This window comes from Sus scrofa, chromosome 8, assembly GCF_000003025.6.
Source record: "Sus scrofa isolate TJ Tabasco breed Duroc chromosome 8, Sscrofa11.1, whole genome shotgun sequence".
Lineage (NCBI taxonomy): Eukaryota > Metazoa > Chordata > Mammalia > Artiodactyla > Suidae > Sus > Sus scrofa.
Genome location: NC_010450.4, coordinates 113,944,084 through 113,961,057, shown reverse-complemented (window position 1 = coordinate 113,961,057; position 16,974 = coordinate 113,944,084). Strand labels below are relative to the sequence as shown.

At 48.3% G+C, this 16,974-nt stretch overlaps 1 protein-coding gene across 1 annotated transcript in view; it reads left to right on the top strand.

Moving 5' to 3' along the window:
• Positions 1 to 8,497, top strand: part of HADH (hydroxyacyl-CoA dehydrogenase) — a gene marked incomplete at its 3' end in the record, with an annotated part of 52,950 nt that extends 44,453 nt beyond the window's left edge. The window contains 2 exon segments of the mRNA NM_214331.1: positions 6,655 to 6,771; positions 7,713 to 8,497. Of these exon segments, the coding sequence (NP_999496.1) occupies positions 6,655 to 6,771; positions 7,713 to 7,831 (236 nt within the window).

Sequence of the window (16,974 nt, the reverse complement as noted above, 5' to 3'; positions counted from 1 at the left end):
TGCTGCTGCTGCTGCTGTAGTACAAATCACTGGGCTAGGGAACCTTTAAATTACCTCAGGTGCCGAACTTGTGACAGGAGATGGGAAGTAACGAGTCTGTTTGTGACAGGGACTGGCGGGGACAGTTTCTCATAGCCCCGTGCGTCCTGACTGCATGATGCCATTTTTCCTAACCTTAATAAAGGTCTAGGGGAGCTCCCTGGTGGTCTAGTGGTTAGAATTCAGCGCTTCCACCACTGCTGCCCAGGTTCAGTCCCTGGTCTGGGAACTACGATCCCACATCGAGCTGCTGCATGCCATGGCCAAAAAAAGAAAAGAATGGTCACGGTGTTTTTTCCTTAATACTTTCGACTGACAAAGAATGACTTCTCCCTGTTGTAGAAATGTAAGTCTTGGGACATGGTCCAGGGTCATCCAATGTCAGGTATCCTCCTGCCTGCCTTCCCTGCCTCGGTTCTGGAAAGGTAACTGTCATATCTGCTTCAGAGGCACACAGGCCTTAATAGGACTGGATGAAAAGCAAGTGTAATTGTTTTCAATTACTACATTCACACACGCTGACTCCTGAGAATGTCATTTTTGAAACAAAACATTTATACCAGCTCTTCCAGAGAGATGAAAGCATATTTGCTTCCTCAAAATCTGCTTTAAATATTAAAACTTTCCTCTGTGTTTTATGGAGGCATTTGCCTCACTTTTGCTCCAAGATCAAACCATCACTTCTCTGTTTATCTATCAACAAATATGCCTAATTACTCCTCAAAGAGGCGTGAAGCGTTTTGCCCTACTTTGAAAGGCAGGGTTTTTTTAACGTAATGCTTTAGAATAGAGCGCGCGGGTGATCCACCTCTTAGTGGTGTTTCTTCTCACTGAAACACACTGTCGCTTTGATACATTTTCACCTGCACCATGTCTCTGGCTTTAAGTTGAAAGCTGTTTCCTTGTCTTTTGCTCTCCCCCTACCAGCAGTGGTCCCTTTCTAAACAGATGGAGTCCCTGTGAGCCTCACGGTCACTGGCCACCGGGAAGGGGATCTGCCCCCCGGGGACGTGCTCTTAGTTTGCCCTTGGCGCCGTCCTCTCCACTCTGCTGTCGCTGGTCCCTCTGCCTCTGTCCGCTCAGTGTTCTCAGGCCCTGTGAGCTGGAGCCTGTGCTTCTGGAGGCGCTGGGTGTTGTGTGCAGGCCAGGGGCATTGGGGGGTGGGGGGGGCTGTTTCTTAGGAAGCCACACTCTGGTCTGGACTCCTGGGTCACACCTCCAGCTCCTCACTGTGCCCTTTCTGCCACCTCAAGCTCTGCCCTCGTTGAGCCATTTGAGCCATCACACGGGTGCTCACATGCACGCCTTGCACCCCGTCGCCAGCCTGAGTAGCTGGCCCAACTGTATTCATCCTGCTTTGAGACTTGAAGCCAGGTTTTTTTCTTTTTTCTTTTATTTTAAATGATTTTTACTTTTTTCCATTATAGCTGGTTTACAGTATCCTGTCAATTTTCCTTTTTTTCTTCTTTTGGCCTTTTCTAGGGCTGCATCTGTGGCATATGGAGGTTCTCAGGCTAGAGGTTGAATCAGAGCTACAGCTGCTGGCTTATACCGCAGCCACAGCAACGCCAGATCTGAGCCGCCTCTGCAACCTGTACACAGCTCACAGCAACACCAGATCCTTAAGCCACTGATTGAGGCCAGGGATCGAACCTGCAACCTCTTGGATCCTAGTCAGATTTGTTAACCACTGAGCCACGACAGGAACTCCACCTGTCAATTTTCTGCTGTACAGCAAGATGACCCAGTTAGATGTGGCTTGGATCTGGCGTTGCTGTGGCTCTGGCGTAGGCCGGCAGCTGTAGCTCCGATTAGACCCCTAGCCTGGGACCCTCCATATACCATGGGTGCGGCCCTAGAAAAAGGTGCTCTGTATACATTTTCTCATACTATCATGCTCCATCACAGGCGACCAGATACAGTTCCCAGTGCTACACAGCAGTTGAAGCCACTTGGGGTCATCTCTCTCCTGGCCGCTGTTTCTCTTCGTTGTCACTTTTGATTCGTCCCTGTCATCCCAGTCTCCCTGCACCTGTCAGCCTCCTTTTAGTGAGGCTCCCTCAGGCAGCAGAGGAGTTCACGTTACCTCAAGTCTTCCCCGTGCTGGCGCCCTCGGGTATCCTGTGGACCAGGAGGGTGAGGAGACCGTGCAGCTATGCCTGGCCCCGTACAGCTGGGCAGCCCCACCATCCAGGAGGGGGAGTCATGCCAGGAAAACCCTGTTTGGCCCAGCCCTTTCCAAGCCCACTGGGAGAACTTCTCTGTGCAGCACTGCCTGGGTCAGCTTGGGCTGTTACAGCAAAATAACAGTATAGACTGGGTGGCATATAAATGACAGAAATTTATTTCTCACAGCTCTGCAGGCTAAAGTCCAAGATCGGGGGCCAAGTGTGGTCGGGTTCTGGCAAGAGCCCTCTTTGGTTGCAGACTGCCGACTTTTTGTGTCCTCACATGCTGCAGAGCAGAGAGGGGACACAGGCTCTCTTAGGCTCCCAGAAGAGCTCTGATCCCAGTCATGGGGCCTCCACCCTAGTGACCCATCTAGTTCTCATTCCTCCCATACACTTCTTTATACCATTGCCCTGAGGGGTAGGGTTTTAGCATAAGGATTTAGGGCCTATCTACTAACCCCAAACTCCCAGTCCCTCCCACTCCCTCACCCTGCATCTTGGCAACCACAAGTCTTCTCCATGTCTGTGAGTTTTTCTTTTTTTCTTCTGTTTTTTTTTTTTTTTTTTTTTTTTTTTGTCTTTTTAGGGCTGCGCATGCGGCATATGGAAGTTCCCAGGCAGAGGGTCAAATCAGAGCTACAGCTGCCTATCTAAACCACAGCCATAGCAACAAGAGAGCCAAGACATGTCTGTGACCTACACCACAGCTCACAGCAATGCTGGATCCCTGACCCAGTGAGCGAGGCCAGGGATCAAACCCACATCCTCATGGATACTAGTCGGTTCACTGCTGCTGAGCCATGATGGGAACTCCAGTTTGTTTCTTTTCTGTAGATAGGTTCATTTATGACAGAACACTGTAAATCAACTATAAAAAATTTTTTTAAGGGGGAAAAAAATTGGGGGTCCATAACAATCACTTTTGATAGACCCGGGGTGACTGTACCACACAGGCAGGTTGGCAGTACGCTGCTTTGAGTGGTGGAGACTCATCAGAAGATGTGTGGGGTGCATCACCGTCATTGTCCACTTGGCCTCCTGGGACAGGCCCCCAGTGCTGCCTCTGCCCTGCGCCCATGGGGTCACCCCTGCTCTGGTGCTGGGAACACTTGGCTTCTGTGTCAGGCCTTCTTCCCCTGTGTCCATCATTCCTGCTATAACCCAGACCTGATTGGGGCGAGAGCATCGGTCACCCGCATCCCTGGGGGGCCAGGCTTTCTCTACAGACCTTTGCCCAGACTGGCCCCTGTAGCAGATAACTGCCCCAGTCAGATGGCACTCTGACAGGGTCACTTCTGGGAGCGTGGTGGGGCCTCACGGTCAGCTCTTTTCAGGCGACACCCTGGGAGCGTCACAGGCCTGTTCCCCAGTCACCATGCGACATCCTGCTCACACTGTCCCTCCGCTGCCCAAGACACGTGTAGTGGTTCCGTTGTAGCCTCCCTCACCAGGGAGCCTTCTCTGTCCTCACCATCTGCCCTGCTGTCATCGCCCCACACCTTAACCCCTGCCTTTCTCACAGGGCCCTGCCAAGCCCTCAGTGCTCCAAGCTCACGGACAGCTGTGTTCTCCCACAGGGCATGCGCCACTCTCTTCTCTGTCGTGTGGCGTCTTTCTTCTCCTGCGGTCCTGTTTTCCTCACCTTCCCATCCATCCCCCGAGTGCTCTTGGAGGACAGGCATTAGTAGCTGGTGATGAATAAAGGAACGGTGGCTGCACTGTGGCTGTCATCCTTGTTGCTGTGACCATGGTGTGTTTGTAATGCCAAGACTGGTCAGTAGGTGGTGCTGATGAGCCAGCAAAAGAAGCCGATTGGGCAGATCCCAGGTTCTGGGGCCTGCGGAAGAGCTGGGAGTTCTTGGAGGACACTATTATTCTATGTTATATAGAGTTAGGGGCTCTTAGCTGGGGAGGGGCCTCCTAAGGTTGATGCAGAATTCTGTGTTTATGTACCTTTTCTTTGGAGAAGGTATCAGATTTGAATGAAGTGTTTAAAGGTTAGGACTTAGTGGCCTAAAATCATGTTTAACTCCCACTCGGCACACCAATCTGTGTCTTCTCTTTGCCTCTTGCTCTGTGTTACTCAGAACAGAATTTTTAGAATTGTGCTGACTTTGTAAAACTGTTCAGACTTTCTCCCCTGATATGCTGTGTCTTCATACTGTCTTTCAAAGTAAAATAGTCAAGTAAGTCTCTGAATCTGAAATTACAGTCTTGACTCTTGGGTTTGTTGTCTGTCTTGCATATTGATTTGCTGAAATGGCTTTAGGCCAGTTGGAACCATTCTGTTACGAGATTTCCGTCCTCAGGGAGCCTGTATTCTAATGAGGAGAGACATGAACCAACAGATAACATCTTAGGTTGTGACCACTAATTCCCAAGAAGGATAAAAAAATTCTAGGGGCTGGCAGGAGTCCTCGCCGGGAGTCCTGACAGTTGCTAGTTTACATGCGGGGGGGTGGGGGGAGGTGAGGCTCTGGCAGGGTGACACCTGAGCACAGGCCTGCCGGTGTTGACAGGATAGCAGTGCAGAGAGCAGAGGAGCTGAGCCAGAGGAGCATGCTAGGCTGTCCTTCCAGCCTTCTGGCCCTACCCATCGTAGAAGCTTCAGAGTCTAATGAAATCCTCTCAGCAGAATCCACTTATCAGCTGCCATGTTTGTTCTCATTCTTGCCTTTGCACATTCTGTTCCCACTGCCTGGAATGCCCTTCACTGCCCGTTCTTCCCTTTGGATTCTCTTCAGGACTGTCAGGACTCGGGCCTGAGTGGTGGTTTTGATGAAGTCATGGCAGTGTGAGTAAATCTCTCCATCTTTTCCCACCCAGCTGTGTGAATCTTCATGAATCTTCAGCGCCTGTTTTGGTGAAGTTTTGGGTTTTCACATGTGAATACTACCGTGAGATCATGAACACCTGATGCTTGTCTTGTTTTTCTTTGTCTCATTCCAAGTGTCCGGTGCCTTGTACACAACAGACGCACATACAAGTCGAATGAGTAAATGATGTCACCTGAGAAGGTGAACGTGTATGTGATCATTTTTGCTTTCCTCTGGTCTGAAACTCAAATCATGATTCTCAGGAATCCTCTGGGTGACTGATCAGTAGAGTACTGGTAACGCCACTCCTAAGAAGTAATTGGTTGGTATTTTAATAACCTTGAACTGCCTCGAAATCCTTTGCTACTACTTTAGTACTTCCTGTGCTTTTAAAAATAGAGTCTTGGAGTTCTCGCTGTGGCACAGTGGGTTAAGAATCCGATTGCAGCAGATCATGTCACTGAGGAGGTGCTGGTTTGATCCCCAGCCCAGTGCAGTGGGTTAAAGGATCAGATTCAGTCCCTGGCCCAGGAACTTTCATATGCCGCAGGTGTGGCCATTACAAAAAAAAGTGTCTGTATGGATGTTTAAGTGGTTTTTGTTCTTTGTGCCTCACAATCTGAAATACTTAAGTATTAAATTCTCTTTTGAATATTTGATCATTTTCCCCCTTTATTTAGCATGCCATAATTGACCATTTATTTATGCTTTGGAACAAAATTCTAGACAGACACTTGATACAGGCTATTCCAGTTCCTTATTTTGGAGAAAGGGGATGGGTTGTTTGTAAAGACCAAGGGTGATGCGTGAAAGATAAAATTCCAGGGAAGAGGCACGTTGGTCCTTGTCTGAGTCTCCTCGACACACTTACAAACTTGCATGGCAATTCTAAATCAGTTTTGGGCTTTTCTTTAAACATTGTCTTGACTGTAGGTCCAGAGGAATACTCATTACTCATAAAATGAAGAAAGCTAGTAAAAGAAAATATGCATACAATACATAGAAAAAGGTAAAGCTTATTAGTGTTTTTTTTTTAAAGTCCATTTATCAGTAAAAATATACTCTAGCTTCAAAGGATATTTTAGTAAGTTTATTCCAGAGTTGGAGAATCCCAGTCTATTAGAAAGTAACTATACTTCCAGGCCATTGGGGCCTTCCCTCTTCTTGAACAAGGTAGCAGTGCTCTAGAATTTACCTCACAGAGTAACTTCCTGAGTCATGTGACCCTCTTTGGCATGTACCTCTGAGAAAAATCTTACCCAAGCCAGAAATCCTGACTCCAGATGGTTTTTTCTGTTGTTGTTTTTGCTTTTTTAGGGCTGCACCCACAGTATATGGAGGTTCCCAGGCTAAGGGTCTCATCAGGGCTACAGCTGCCAGCCTGCACCACAGCCACAGCCACATCTGCACCCTACACCACAGTTCACAGCAGTGCCAGATCCTTAACCCACTGAGTGGGGCCAGGCATCGAACCTGCAACCTCATGGTTCCTAGTTGAATTCATTTCCACTGCGCCACAACGGGAACTCTCGGATGTTTTTGGAATGTGCAAATATGTAAAATTCTAGTAATTCAGGGAGAATTGTGGGAAAGGTGGTGGTGACTCAGTGCTGCCCTCTTCTGCTCAGGTGACGCATCCAAGGAAGACATTGATACTGCTATGAAGCTGGGTGCTGGGTACCCCATGGGCCCATTTGAACTTCTCGATTATGTTGGACTGGATACTACCAAGTTCATCATAGATGGTAAGAACTGGAATTTCTCTGTCTTTAATTGAGTTGAGGTAGTCTTGCCCAACTGAATGAAATTATAATGCCTATTTAAACCAGAGATTAGAAGGAATCTTAGCAGACCCTCCTGAGTCCTGCCCCATCAGCCTTATTACTCAATTAATAAATGCTAGGAGGAAAAAAAACGTGACTTCCTAGTCTCCTCGTAGGATAACTTTTTTAACTTTTCATTTTGAAATTACTCTACATTTACAGGAAGTTTCAAATGTGGCCCTGGCGGGGCCTGTGTATACCCTTTACCCAGTTTCTCCCAATGGTTCTATCCTATACGGGAACCAGGAACTTGGCATTGTCATTCTGTCACATATGCTCATTTGTGTAACCTCCATTGCATTCAGGATACACAACCATTTGGAAAAGTTTATTCATGTGACTGTAGTGGCTCTGAAGACAGGTTAAAATAATTCCTAAAATTGGATTACTGAAGTTGAATGTAGCTTGTGCTACCAAGTTTCACAAAGAATGCTTATGTGAGGAGGATGGAGGGTTCTAGTTCAAGTGTGAATTTTGCAGTTTTATGAGGGTGCAGATAGCAGTGGCAGCAGATTCAGAATGTTAATATGCCTGAAAATCCTTTCACTGTGCCCACTGAGAGGGTCCGGCCAGGAGATTAATGCGTTCTGTTCATGTTCTTAGACCTTTCGCAGCAGCAATTTCCAGGAAGGAACTGGATGAACAGGGGGCCGTGGTTGAGGGGCCTGGAGTGATGCATTAGAGCTCATGCTCAGCTTGCCCTTTGTCTCTGTCCTTTTGGCCTGAGTGGCTCCAGGCCCGTGGGACCCTCCCGCCTCGGGGTAGGGACGGTTCTCCTCAAGCTCTGCCTCCAGACCTGCCCCAGGAATGCTGAGATGTAACATAAGCCCAGCACTTCATCCTAAGCTTTTCTCTCCTCTCAGGGTGGCATGAAATGGATTCACAGAACCCCCTGTTTCAGCCCAGCCCAGCCATGAATAAGCTGGTAGCGGAGAATAAGTTTGGCAAGAAGACTGGAGAAGGATTTTACAAATACAAATGAGGCGCAGCTTCTCTGGCTCCTAGAGGAAGCCCCGTAAGCACATACCAGCAGCTCCCCAAGTGCCCTCGGGAATGCTCTTTGGCCAGACGTTCCCCACACAGCATGATCTGTTCAGTGTGCATTTTGATTGTAATCTATCTGAACTAATTACACTAGTTACAGTAATAGCAGATTTCTCCATTGAGAACAAATTCTCTTAGTCTGTTCATTTCTGTGTATTTTCCCAAAAGCTTTAACACCCTTGGTGCCTTGGAACGAACATTTCTTCCGAACCTTCGTTTTTGTAACGTTGCCTGAAGTCACTCACTTGTAAAGGGAAGACACTTCCTGAAAGCATCTCATGTTCATTGCTGCCACACGGCAGAGTCTCAAGCCACTGACACGTCATGGTGTGTCTGAAGGGCTGTGCGAGCAGCACCTGCATCGCCTTTACCAGAATGTTCGCTGCCTGCAGCTCCCAGCCTTACGCCACGTTTTGGGTACGATGTCAGCTGTCGGGTCTCGATTCAACTCATCCTCAAGACACTGCTTCTGGGTCAGTGGGAATATCCCCATGTGCTTGGTTGTGGGAAGAGGTTTCACTCACGTCCAAAATCTGCATAGTGTCCGTCCATCTCTCTCTTTTTTTCATGAGAAATCATTGCTACAATTTGAGTCTAATAAAATGCAGTCTTTAAATCTGTGAACATTTGACATGAATGTGTAATTTTAAATCGTACTATGCTGAACTGGTTATAGAAGTAAAGGTCGGTCATTTAGGCAGGAGCTGCGCTCGCTCTCCTCAGGCCGGCTGTGAGTTCCGAGCGGTGATGCTGGGGAAGGTGTTCATGTACAACCTGCCTGCAGCTGTCCCTGCACATTTCTTGCCAGGAAAGCAGACATGCACAGAAAATCCTTTTAAAGGGACATCTGTTTCTTCTTTGCAACAAAAAGAAAGAGTGTAACATAAGCTTCTTTTAATCATTGGCTTGAGAAATTGTCTTCCAAGATAGAATCTTGAAGCTGGAAAGACCTCAGAAGTCCTGAGGTCCAGTGGCCTCATTAGCAGAGAGCTGAAGTGATGTGCCCAAGGTCACCAAAAGTGCGGTAGCAGAGCCAGGATGAGAACTAAGTTTTGATGATAGAATGAAGTACAAAATAGCAAATTTGAAAATTTGAAATCTAGGCTTTCAAACAGGACGGTCCCCAAAATGAGTAGTATCTTGTTTGGTGTTCTGGGTCACAGTGGTAATGGCAGATTTTTTTCCCCCCACCTCCGTTTCATGATGGATAAAAGGGAGCTTTTTTTTTTTTTTTTTTTAACTTGACTCTAACTTTAGCATAATGGGAAAATACAGACATACATTTCTACCACATATAGAACCTGGTTTAGGAAACTTCTAGGTTCTTCTTGTAAAGCATTTCCTAACGAGAAAAAGGAAGCACCTGTGACACCACCACCGTTTCCATCACTTAAGGTTACGCTGGCCTGACAGCCCCTGCTCACTCTCAGGCTGGTGCCTGACCTTTGACACCACAAGCCCTGGGCTTCGGAGAGGGCTTCCTTTCCTTCTCGTGCTCTGACTGGAATGCCTGTAGGACGTGCGCCCTCAGCCTGGAAATGGGAGGGCTCTCTCGCCCACTGGGTTCCAGGAAAGAGAGAATAGTGACATGACCGTCAGCCTGCTGGGGTTTGCAGGTGGCTCCCCGCGTCTCCTCTGGCTGAGGTTCTCCGCATGCTCTTTCTTAATCTACCAGAAAGCGCAAGCCCTGGCCTCTGGACATTCTTCTGTCATCTTCAAAAGGCCCCCTGTCCGTGCCCTGTCTGGGAAGGATGCTCATCTACGTCGGCACAGCAGTGGAGAGCAGCTCGCTCAGCCCTGCTCCAGTTTCTGGGCTCTTGGGGGAGCCCAGCGGCTGCCCGGCCAGGGCTCCGTGGGGAGAGGGGCCCCCGCAGCCAGGTCCTCCGCTTCCAGGTCAGGATTGCCTTGGTCTGTGTTGCGGACGGCCTCAGCGGGAACCCCAGGGGCTTGGGCAGGCGCCACTGTGTTGGGCTGCTCTTGTTGAGGAGGGAGGACGAGTCCAGGTGGGGCCGTCAGCTCGACTTCACCTCCCCTTTCTCCTCACCTCCCCCGTCTCTCCTCCAGCCAGCAACCAGGGCTGTTAAATCACGTCTTGAAACGACTAGATTTTAGATGCAGAGGCTCTGCACCTGCCCCCGGACTCCCTTCGTAGTGATAGTTTCATTCTTGTAATAGAAACGAAAATTGGAGATGAAGAAGAAAGCCGTACACTTGATGAAACAGCTTGTTAACAAGGGCTGCGTGAGCCCCTGAACAGCCCTCACCTGGGCTTCAGTGATGTTCAGCCAGATGGCGTCTAGTTTTCATGCTTCTGAAGACGTCTTTGTAAAATAAAAATTGTGGCCCTTTAATATCTGTAAGATTCAACTGTTAACAGTTTCTCAGGAGCCAGCGGTTGGCTAACTTCTTGGCATCCGTTGTGAGGTGCATTTCCAGCGTGAGGACTGTTAAATGGTGTGGCATCGGGGCCAGACCTTGGAACTGAGAAAGTGCAGCCCAAAACCTGGTGGTACAAAGTGAGTCCTCACTGGGTTGTGTTGTATAGTAAGGTTTCTGACTCTTTAACGTATCAGCTTTTAGAAGCTTATTTGAGAGCTCAACCATTGAATTGTTGGAAGGGGGTAGAATTAATACATTAGTCAACTTTTTTTTTTGCTTTTTAGGGCTGCACCCGAGGCATGTGGAGGTTCCCAGGCTAGGGGTCTAATCGGAGCTACGCCTGCCAGCCTACCCCACAGCCACAGCTACGCCAGATCCAAGCCACGTCTGCCACCCACACCAATCTCAACGGCAACATCAGATCCTTAACCCACTGAGCGAGACCAGGGTTGGAACCCGCAACCTCATGGATACTAGTTGGAGTCGTTTCCGCTGTGCCACAATGGGAACTCCTATATTAGTCAACTCTTATATAACATACACTAATTACACTTTCATAGTTTGCAAGTTATGCTTTTCACACATTTGAAACAACCTTTTGGCTTGTCCCACCTTTACTATAATCCCTTTCACATTTCAACCTGATTACATCTTACCAAAAATACTAGGTGTGGCTGTAATTTTGTGGGACTAATTTTCCTGTAAACAGGCATTGGTGGTACATAATAGTAATAAAAAATGCTTTGAACAATGGAAGCATTGTGTAAATTCTGTTTTTTAAATCGCTCTCAGTATTTCATAACCACAGTTTTTATTTCTATGGCGGAACAAGTTGTAACTCCTGAAAGACAGAAAAAAATCCCATCACTGATACGGATTCTATTCAATGTTTTTTTTTTTTTTTTTTTTAAAGGCCAGCTGGAGCTGCTGCAGAATTAACTGGTATAAATGACTAATGCCATCAGCTCTGGAATTAAACAGACTTGGATTTTAGTGCTCAGCTCCTCTATGTAAGCTAACCTGGGGTCGGGGGGCTTACTTTCTTCTGGAGAAATCAGGTGGAATGGGCAGAATGATGGAGCCTGTCCCATAGGATTGCTAGGGACCAAATGAGCTGATGGATAGCAATTGTGAGCTCCCTGCCCCGGCTTAATAGGCTGAGGGTCCACTTGCCTCTGCTGGGCCCCATTTGGAAGGAGACCACAGTTCCGAGAACCTACAGGCTTCAGAAGGGCCGTGAATGTTTTCCACCTGGCAGAGGGGGCTGACGATTGGGAAGAGGCCCATGAGCCTAGCAAAGGAGGCTTGGAAGTGAAGCTGAGGGGGCCACCTGGGTGAAAAGGCAGGTGCAGGAGCTCAGTGCTCCGCCCCGCAGCGGCTCCGGAAGGTCTTCCCCAGCCCTGGGAGGGTGCTGGGTGCCGGTCGACGGTCGGGGCTGATCCGGAGGGAAAGCAGGCAGGAAGGAAGCGGTCCAGCGAGCTGGGAGGGAGAGGCGGCTGGTACCCAGGTAAGTTACGCTTCATGTACGGGCGGTGGACTGTGGGTGATTGAAGACCCCAGAAAAAAAGCAAGTGCGTTGGAGAGAAGGCCCTGAGATTCCCTTAGCACAAAGGCAATCAGGGAAGCGGCGGTGTGTGAGCAGGAGAAAGGAGACTTGATGCTATTGTAGTTTGTCAAGGCTGGCGATCCGGCAAGGCCTTCGTGGTGCAGGAAGGTGGGGCGTCCTGCGTGGGGCGTGGGTCCCGGGCCTCGTTTCTCTTATACTCCCTGGGTGTTCCCCCCCACCCCCGAGAAATCTAGCGCCTTCTCAGGCAAGCCCGTGTTAGAGGGGAGAGCCTAGATAAGAACTCCTCCTCAACTGTCACTCGACTAGGTTTAGAAATACCTAGTTTAGAGGACAGAAAACTGAGAGGCCTCCAGAACCAGTCCTGGGGAGGAAGACGTGTTCGAATGAAGATTTCTGGTGGGGGCGGTGGGAGGACCGAACCTTGAAAGCCTCACTCTGGAGCCGAGTGGCGGTCTTGCTGTCTGCTTCCAAGGAGGGAGATTGCCAGAGGCTTTTTGCCTCAATGTTAAAGTTCAAGAGAAGGGGAGGGTGCAGAGCCACGTGGACTGCGACGTAGCAGGTCAGGCTGGGGTGGGGGTTGGGTGGGTGCTGAGTCCAGAGCAGAGGCTGTGAGCCCCGAGCACTGCCCCCCCACTGCCCCCCAGCTGAGGTGCTCTTGCTTAACCGGTGTCGGAGGAAAAGATGATGCATGAAGGAGGGAAGCAGTAACAGCTGCCGGTGGGAAACTGCACAGCTGGCAGAGCTTGAGTGGATGCTCACGCACCCCAGTCTGAAAGCCAAACGCGTGGGGATGCTTGGAGAGAACCCACTGCCCTTTTAGCACTGGGTCTCGTGCTTGGGGGCAGGATGTTCTGCCAATAGCTGGCTCAAAGCTCTTGAGTCAGAGGCCTGTGTGAGATGATTAATGGTCCTGTCTTGATTTTTTTCTCTTATTCTCCCTTTCTGGTTAAGGCTTGCGCTGGTTAGGAGTTGACTGTTGCAAAGAGAGAAGTAGCATATTGCTAGTTACTAAAATCATGGCTAATCTCAACTGCTGGGGGACCATGGGGTCCGAATATCTTCACGGTTCTTGCGGTTCGAGCCCCTGCCCCTCCCCGTGCATCACACCCGCCTTGGGACTCTGCACCCCAAAGCCTGATCGCCATTGAAATTTCCCATCCCTGGTGCTCTGGGAGAAAGGACTGGAGGGGGGGAATAGGACAGTGCTCCTAACGTTTCAGAATAAAAGCTATGGTGGCCACAACAGTGGTTGTTGTGTTCAGCTTGAAAGCTCATCAAAATGGGCCAGTTTTGTAAGGGCTGCCTGGATAGATTGGAGTTCTCTGAGACCAGGTACTGGGGAAAGAACTCCAGCTCATTGGAGCAGGCACAGCCTGTGCCAGATGCTGGCTGGCATGTGGGGAACAGATGAAATCGTTCAGCAGGCACCTTTGGGCTTTTGTAACCGCCTCCCAGTGAGCACCACACAGGCCTTGCTTTGTGTACTGCACAGTTGCCTAGAGCAGGGCATGGAGGGTGAGCTAGATTTTCCCTCTTCCCAGCTGAGCAAACTTGATAGGACCTGTAAGAACAACAGGCCAATCTATGGGACTCCATTTTCCTTTGGTTGTCTTGCGCCTTCTTTCCAATGGGAGAAAATATCATTACAGTATAGAACCTAATTCAGTGATTCTACCGAGCTCAAATTCTGAGACAATTAAGTTACAGAGAGAAAAGAGAAAATGACTAATCTACCAATTCCTCTGTCACTCCAAAAAGAAACAGTTGTGTGATTGCATCTATTTGTAGGCAGTGTTATCTGGCAAATAATAGTTTTCTACCAATTTCTCTGTATTTAATGGAAATCAAAAATTAACTTAGTTGGAGTTCCCGTTGTGGCTCAGTGGTTAAGGAATCCGACTAGGAACCGTGAGGTTGCGGGTTTGATCCCTGGCCTTGCTCAGTGGGTTGGGGATCCGGCGTTGCCATGAGTTGTGGTGTGGGTTGCAGACGAGGCTGGAATCCCGCGTGGCTGTGGCTGTGGCTCTGGTGTAGTCTGGCAGCTACATCTCCGATTCATCCCCTAGCCTGGGAACCTCCATATGCAGCAGGAGAAGCCCTGGAAAAAGGCAAAAAACAAAACAAAACAAACAAAACAAAAACTTAGCTGGTAACATCTCAAGCTATTATAGAGTAAGAAACATATTTAATAAAACATCAGTGTAGACAAGCCAATAGAATTCAGACTCTGTCCCTTTGTCTAAGTATTTCCTTGATCTTTGGTCCCAAACAGAGTGGTTAGTCCTGGTTAGCACCTGCTGCCATGGGCAGAAGAAATAGGCTCATATGTTCTATGATTAAAGGTATTACACAAAGATTTTTTTGCTTTTTTTTCTACGTTGGGAAAAAAGCCTGTGTAATAACCAATTAAAAAACTCTTCAAGGGAAAGTTCATTTTTTAGTTATTTTGTATGTGCTGACGCGTCTCATTTTCTACTCGCCGTCCCTTTGTAGAGGTCCCTTGGCCCGTGAGGTGTGTGCAGAGGGGCGAAGCATACAGCCCCTGACGGCAGGGGAAGTGGACACCATGCAGTTCCTGGTGACCCCAAACCTGGGCTTTCCCCTCTGTGTTCCTCCGTCCATTATGAGACTCTGATTTTTAAAGTTTAGATTACTATTCAGGGAGAAGGATGCCAACATACTAACACGTACAAGTGGTGAGCAAGATCACCAAAATGTAAAAACATTTTCCTAGCGGAGGTTATTTCCTCACAGCCCCTGGGCAGGTGATCTGTAAACAGGTATTGAGTGAGGGCATTGACCATTTCTATTTAATGCCAGCCTCACTGTGCTGCTGACACGAGCATTAGTTCCCTAACAAGGCAAGTAGATAAACTGCCAGCTTTCACTTGAGGTCAAGTTTTCCTGAAAATTATTCATTCTGTACTACCTAGTAAGTATAAAGCTCTAATTTAGGTTGATTCGTGTGTTTATTTTAAATAGCTGCTCTCTGCACACCGTTTCCCCGCTTATCCCTCAGAGATGCCCCCACCTGCAGAGGAAGATAATGTAGGTTTTCCCATTAGAGTTGCAGCTTCCCAACGCTCTCCACTAAGTGACAGCCAACAAAGCCAGTCATTTTTTTCCTGTAATATATCTATAAGCAGCATCGAGAACCATATTCTTCTATTAGTATTAAGATGTTTACCTTCAGACTATTGTTTTGTTAAACAGCAGTTCCAGTTGTGTGTGTATACCCCTAGAAATCAGGTTTCACAGGGCAGCTCTTAACATTTCTATGTAGGAAAGATAACATATTGGGGCGGATGTAATCATCAGTACAACTACTGTGTTATGTGGAACTAAATTTCTGTTTTCTGTCAGAACCGTGCATTCCTCCCTGTGGCTTTTCTCCTTTAAAAAGAACACCCCACAGACATTATCGCTCGCGGGCCCCTGATCAGAAGTTTCCATATTGTTGCAGACTTAGACCAAGCTCTGAGGAAAAAAAAATAATTGTACTTGGGACAGCTACCATTGTGCAACTGTTCAGAAGCTCCTTCCAGCTAAACAAGTAGTTGGCAGCATCCCTAGCAACTAAATAAAATAGAGCCAGGAGGCAAGCACCCCCTGGTAAGGACTGGCATGTGAGCTGTGACCTCAGAGAAAGGCTGGCCCGTCCTCTCCTCCTCCTGTTACACCATCCAGCTCCAAGCTCAGGGGAAGGAAGGAAGCTGTATCCCTGCAAGATCCTACAGGAGCAGTGGCTGGAAAGCAACCTGCTGCCCAGATGGCGCGGGAACTGTTCCTTGGTCTGTGTGTGCTTCTTGGGGGAAACTAGGGACTCCTCCCCCAGACCTGCTGCCTGCAGGAAGCCGGACCTGGGCAGAAAGGGCAGGAATGAGCACCATGCCACCACATCCAAGTTATCTGGGAAAAGTTATTCTGGAGGAAATAGAGGAAACTAGCAGTGATCAAGTTGTGGAAGGAACAAAGGGCTCAGAGGATCCAAACAACCCATTTTTTTCAACATGGTTTACTCATTTTTGGTCCTACAAACACAGAGGAGGAGGGACCGAGAAGGGACTTGAGTGGGCTTTGGCTGAGGCTCAAGTCTCACTTTCTCTCCTTGCTCTGTTTGCTTGGTGGACAGACTTTAATTACTAGTTTCTTCCTAAGACCCAGAAGGGTCAACGTGTGGCCTTCTTTTTTCTAGTTCGATTTTCTAGTTAAAAGATTGCCGTGGCAGCTTTAGACAGTTTTAACTACTTGGTTAAGAAAACCTGAGAGATGTTTCAAATGAATATGAAATCTCTTAAACAAGTAGGTCCCCTAAACATAAGAGACATTTTCCCCTGGTTCAAGTTTAGGACTAAATGAAGAGAAATTGGAGAGGTTCCAGAGACGAGTAATGAAAATGATTAAAGGACCAGTGATGAAAGGTTCAAGGAATTGAGATTACTTAGCCTGGAGAAGAGAAATTTGAGGGGTGATTTAATGGCAGTCTTCAAGTACAGTATGTGGGGGGTTCTTACAAGCGTGATCGCCAGCTGTTGCCCAGCTGTATTGAAGGTTGAGAGAAGGCAAAAGAACTAGAATATGAGCAAGAGATTGAAGTTACGGCACTGCTATCAGTGTTCTCAAACTAGCTGAATGGACTGTGGCATCCTGGTGAAAGACTGTGAGATACTGATGTTCTAAACCTACCTGGTGTTTGCTAAACCTGATACCGTCCTATATACCAGGTAACAAAAGCCTAAGGGAGCATGATGGAGTATAACCCTCAAATTGGGAAGATCTGACTTGTGGAGATGAGAGGGAGTTAAACCACAGGGACACCTTCATGGTGAGGCGGGGCTCGAGTTTGAGAACTGGTGTGCTCTGACCACAGGCTGCACTGGAACCCCCCCTGCGGTGCCAAGAACCCAGGAGGATGTCTGGGTGCTCAGGGAGGGAGACTAGCCCCCTCTGAATCCTATGGCCCTGGCTTAAATCTGCACCTAGGAGTAGGTGGCGGGGGTCCAAGCCATATAGGACCTCTGAGGTCTGCCACCCTGGAGGTGGGGAAGGGTCGGCCTGCCCCTAGCATGTGGACACACCAGCCCCGGTCCCCCATTACCAACTGCAGACTATCAGGAAACTTCACTCTTAAAAAA